Source organism: Bidens hawaiensis, unplaced genomic scaffold (genome assembly GCF_021521415.1).
Source record: "Bidens hawaiensis isolate Kalapana, Puna unplaced genomic scaffold, B.hawaiensis_p1.1 tig00000055_1, whole genome shotgun sequence".
In the NCBI taxonomy this organism is placed as follows: domain Eukaryota; kingdom Viridiplantae; phylum Streptophyta; class Magnoliopsida; order Asterales; family Asteraceae; genus Bidens; species Bidens hawaiensis.
The window spans coordinates 653,545-658,916 of NW_027491016.1; the positions used below are offsets into that span (position 1 = coordinate 653,545).

A 5,372-nucleotide genomic window follows, 5' to 3' on the forward strand; every position below is an offset into this window, starting at 1 on the left:
TAAAGGCTAAAGCAATTATGTGCTGGAATGAGTTTCACTCTACTAATAGCGTGATTCCGACATCAATTATGCGTAGTTTCATCCGGTAGCTTTGATTTTGGTTTTGGCTAAAGCTGCCAAGGTGTGTTATTCGATTGTGGTGTCGACGGCGGTGGGTCATGGATGATTAAGGGTGGAATAGCGGAGGCAGTAATGGTGTTTAGTGGTTGATTTTGGCAGGTGGCGGTGGTTGGTGGCTGAGGTTGTGCTGTGTGTTATAACTGGTCATGGTGGTGGATCTGGTTAGGGTTTCTGATCGATGGCTTGGTTAGGGTTACTGTGTCGGGTCGTTTTTCGTTGGTTAGGTTTCCAATCGATGGCTTGGTTAGGGTTACCGTGTTGGGTCTTTTTTCGTTGGTTAAGGTTTCTGATCAACGGCGGTGGTCGCCGGCGCTTCTGTTGATGGTGGTCGCCGGCGCTTCTGTTGATGGTGGTGGCCGATAGTTTTGTTGATGGTGGTGGTCGGAGGCCCTTTAATGGTGGTGCCTGAGGTTGGGAGGAAGGAGTCTGGTTAAAATGAAGAGAAGATACATATGATATGGGTTAGTGGTGGGTCCCATTATACTTTACTATTTTATTAATTTTGGTTTTTCTAATAATTAATATTTAGAGATAAAATTACCGTAATGCCCTCATATGTCTAACACATGCCAATACTTAACTGAAATAATAGATGACTGTTAGTGTAAAGGACTAAAACCGAGGAAAATATGCAAATAAAGGATAAAGGATGAAACTCGTTTTCAAAAAGGACCCATTCCATAATTTTGGTAATTCAAAAGAACAAAAATTGCAATTTTTTCTATATTAATATATTTTGTAATATTCAAAACAAATTAGGAGTCCTTTAAAGTTGTTAAAACTTAAATTAATTAAATGTATGTATGTGATTGCTAAATTAGTAATCAGAGTACCTGATATTTTCCGGAGCTCAATAGCGTTTAGAAATACGCTAAGTGTCATGGCCGGAGTGATTCATTTGTTTCACATGCGGCCTTAGATGGCGATTTAATATAACTTTCATCCCAACTAAATCTGACTTGGAAGCGATCAGGCTCGGAATACAAGATTCGTAACCATGCAAGCATTTGCATATGATGCCTAACCAACTAGACGTACTGTTTTAGAAATTTCTCATATAAAATTATCTATACAAAGTCTTGCTGATCTTTCTGGATGGATGCCAACTTGGCTTGATATTTTGACGGAGTATTCTCGGTCTCTCCACACCCTTCTTGTTTAGATTCGACCTATATTTGTAGCCCGTTCTTGGAGTCTTGAACAACTCGTATCTGTCTAGCAATGTCTGCAAACGTGTTGGCTACAACTTTTTGAAGATACCGCTTTTGACCAATTTTGGAAGACTTTCAAGAATTTTGAAAGAGACGTGACATTCTCCCCTACCTAAACTCACGACGTACTCATCGTGTAACTTCAGCAGTGTTTGTAGCTGCCTTAGTGGTCATTACACGCTTAAATTGTGTACTTGGCGATCCCACCCCGTACACCTTCCTACATGGCGGTTACATAGGCTCTGGTTGTTTGATTTGACCCGTTATACGTACTGAGTATAAATGACACCCTTTTAATGATCTAATTCTATTTTGTGATTGACCAAAAACTCCTCCCCCGTCAACGAAATGGCTTCCCGATTCGAATGGTGTTACAATCTCCTATGCCTCTACGTGGCTAAAACCTTTCTTTTCATGCTTATTTTGGTAATCCCTCAACGCTTTTTTCATTACATCAATATCTGCGCATCTACTAGCCCATAGACGGTCCTATATATTTTTAAAAATAAAAATTAACAACTTAACAAAAAGTTAAGTATTTAAATAAAAATTAATAGAATTTATACCTGAATCAACTCATCTTACTTACAACTCCTAAACCTTAAGGAGTTAAACAAAAATAATGTTTATACAAGATATACTATCTAATAATTTCATTCATTGACTTGTTCTCTCAAAATCATTTCAATAGTTACAACAGAACAAGTGTCAAAACACAAGCCAGGTTCTTTAAGAACCAAACTTATTGAAAATCAGCCTAACATTAGATCAAAAAAATACATATCTTGACAACATTAAAGACTCCCATAACTTAGCCTCCGGGTTTGATGTTCTTTCCGAACTCACTCTCTTCCATCATATCCACAAATTCACTGTAATCAATCCTCCCATCCTGAAACAACAAAACCGGGTTAATCAAACTACTTGAAATTGAATAGACCATAACACGTGTCGGCCAAGTAGAAATATTTACATTATCCTTATCGATTTCATCCATAACTTCATTCATTGCTATATCATCCAAGCCGAATTTCTCACACGCTTGATGAAGTTCTTCTGTAGTGATGTATCCACTACCATCTTTATCAAAGTATGAGAAAGCGGCAAGCAAATGATCCTCTTTCTGGACTTTGTTTAAGTGAAGCATTGCTGCTATAAACTCACCGTAATCTATGGTACCGTCATTGTCAATATCCGCCTGAAATGTTGGCATATATGATTATAATGGATAATTGGGTAATAATAAGATAATAATTATGCGTGTTTGTTTAAAGAATGAATCGCAAACCGCTTCCATTAGTCTTGTCATTTCCGCGTCTTTGATATTGGCTCCAACTTTCTCCAAACCAATTTTTAACTCCTCTAATGTGATTTGATTACTTCCATCAGTGTCCATCATCTTGAACATTTCTTTCAAGCCCGCAATTTCCTCCTCAGATAGACTCATAGCAATAACCTGAAACCAGATTAAATAACATTTTATCTTGCGAATATACATAAAAAAGAAACGAAACTTCACAAAATAGTAACCAAGTTTCCTGGTGTTCTACTTACGTCACTCAAAGTTTTTTATTTATTTATTATTTTTTTTGTAAAGTCACTTAACTTTCATTAAATGTTCCAAAACTATGCATTTTTTAAGAAGTGTTATTTTATTAAAATATTAATGAGACAGATGAAACATAAATGATTCTTAGTTGCTAATAAGTGATATTTGTTTCCAATTAACTTGAAGAAAAAATTACTAAATAATAACCAAGTTTCATAATTGTTAAAAGAATTACTAAATAAAAACATTTGTAGAAAAATTACATAGAATTGTAACACCCAATAAAATTTGAGTTTTAGCGAAACAAAAAGAACACTTTGAATGACTTTAACTGTTTATTGAGAGTTACCCCTAAGAAAGAATGAACATGAAGTTTTATTCGTATACAACTTACATTTATGGCTATCTTCTTGATCTTGTTCATGGCGGAGAATTGCTTCAAGCGCGATAATACAGCAGGATCAATAGGGTTATCTGGTGCCACACCATCAGCCTGAATCCAAGGGTGGCCTAGTACATGTAGCATGATATAATTAAAAGTTTGTGATCAAATAGTTACGAAAACAAACCGCTAAACTCACTTAGAACTTCTTGTGCTGTCATTCTCTCTGAGACATCTCTAACAAGCATTCCTCTGATAAGATCTTTCGCGCTTTCAGATATTCTTGGCCATGGCTCGGATTCAAGGTCAAGTTCACCTTCCAACACCTGTTCATAAACTCCTTCTTCAGTTTCTGATTCAGATCACAAACAACTAGTTTTATTATATAACAATATAATTATATCCCATTTATAGAAGTTTCATAGGATAAATAAAATCTCACCATCCCAAAAAGGTGGAACACCACTTAGTAAGATGTATATGATCACACCAGCACTCCAAATATCACATAGGTTATCATAATGTTTTCGTAGCACCTCGGGTGCCATGTAATATGTGCTCCCAAGCGTATCATAGAAGATTTCACCTGTATATAAACAAACAAACGTACGATTAAAGTCTCACTCTTAGAAAAAACTACCGTACTAGGAGTGTGCATGGGTATGTTTTGGGTTACCGAAAACGAAAATGCAGTTTTTTAAAAACGTTCTTCTTGGTTTTCCAATATATAGTAGCTTTTTTTTGGTTCCGGTTTTCCCATTTGAGCTGAAAAAAAATAACCTTATAAATAAAATTGAGCCTAAAACTTTAGGCCTATTTTTTTAGTTAATAATCAATTGATTATTACACATTTACTTCAAAAAATTTGGGGCTACACCTTTTGTTTAGTTTCTTATCAATTGATTATTTTTTTTTAGTTATATTTTCGACACGATTTTTGGTCGATGGCAAAACTGAAATCAAACCAAAAAATCAGTTTTGAAAAAAACATAAACCAAAACTAGTAGGGTACAGGAAGAGTGAGATAAAGACAAACCTGGTACATGAAGAGCGAGATAAAGACAAACCTGGTTTAAAAAACGCAGACAACCCAAAATCGATCGATTTAAGCGGAGAATCTTCTTCCTCATTAACAAAAAGAAAATTTTCGGGCTTCAAGTCTCTATGCATAACTCCTAAACTATGACAAGCTTCCACCACCCCAACAATAATCCGCGAAAGATCAGCAGCTTTCTTCTCGGTATAATGCCCGCGTTCAATAATCCGATCAAACAACTCGCCGCCAGCACAAAGCTCCATAACCACATAAACCGAAACTGCATCTTCGTAAGCACCCACGATAGATATCACATTCGGGTGTCCCGCCATATGGTGCATTATTTGAATTTCACTACGTACATCTTCTATCTCCTCTTGCAACACCAACCTTCTTTTCGGGATCATTTTACACGCGTACTCGTCTCCAGTACTCTTTTCTACACATAAAACCGTCGTCCCAAACTGCCCGTGACCCAATTCTCGTCCCAACGCATAAAACTCCTTTATGTTCCCAGTTTTTGTTTGTAAAATTGTTAGAACATTTGGATTGCCGGCTTCGGGTGGGACTTCGGAGCCTTTGGACTTGCTTTTTCGGCTCTTTTTCGTGCTTTGACGTGGTCGGGTTTTCCGGCCAGCGCCTCCCCCTGTGATTGATTGGAAGAAACCAACTTTTGGGGGTCCAGAGTTTTTGTTTCCCATTACAAAAATATGTAGAATTTGATTAAATGTTGATCTACATTAGCTGTTGTGGCCAGGATATTAAATTTGGTGATGTGGTTTTGATAAAATGAAATTAAGATTAATGTCTCAAAAAAGAAAGTGATGATTTTATCATGACTTGTTATTGATGGACCTCCAAAACTTATGGGGTGATGGGTGATAAAAGCCATTGGTTTATTATGTTGAATTTGAAAAGGTACCAAGTCAAAAATCCTATTTTTCTCTATAGTTTAGTTATGGTGTTTAGAGGAAAACATGGAGAAGATGATCGAGTTAGAAACTGAGTTGACCGGGGGAACTCTACGATGGAAAATGACCAAAATGTTCACGTACTTGACCGAGTTAGAAGCTG

At 36.6% G+C, this 5,372-nt stretch overlaps 1 protein-coding gene across 1 annotated transcript; it reads right to left on the reverse strand.

Moving 5' to 3' along the window:
• Positions 1-2,009: 2,009 nt before the first annotated feature.
• Positions 2,010-4,999, reverse strand: LOC143629444 (calcium-dependent protein kinase 20-like). Its single transcript, XM_077098745.1, has 7 exons — positions 4,330-4,999; positions 3,705-3,848; positions 3,462-3,614; positions 3,275-3,390; positions 2,620-2,787; positions 2,305-2,529; positions 2,010-2,223 (listed from the first exon to the last, which is right to left on the reverse strand). Exons 1-7 carry the CDS (start codon positions 4,997-4,999, stop codon positions 2,143-2,145), a joined length of 1,557 nt encoding a protein of 518 aa, XP_076954860.1. The 3' UTR covers positions 2,010-2,142.
• Between the last annotated feature and the right edge of the window lie 373 nt (positions 5,000-5,372).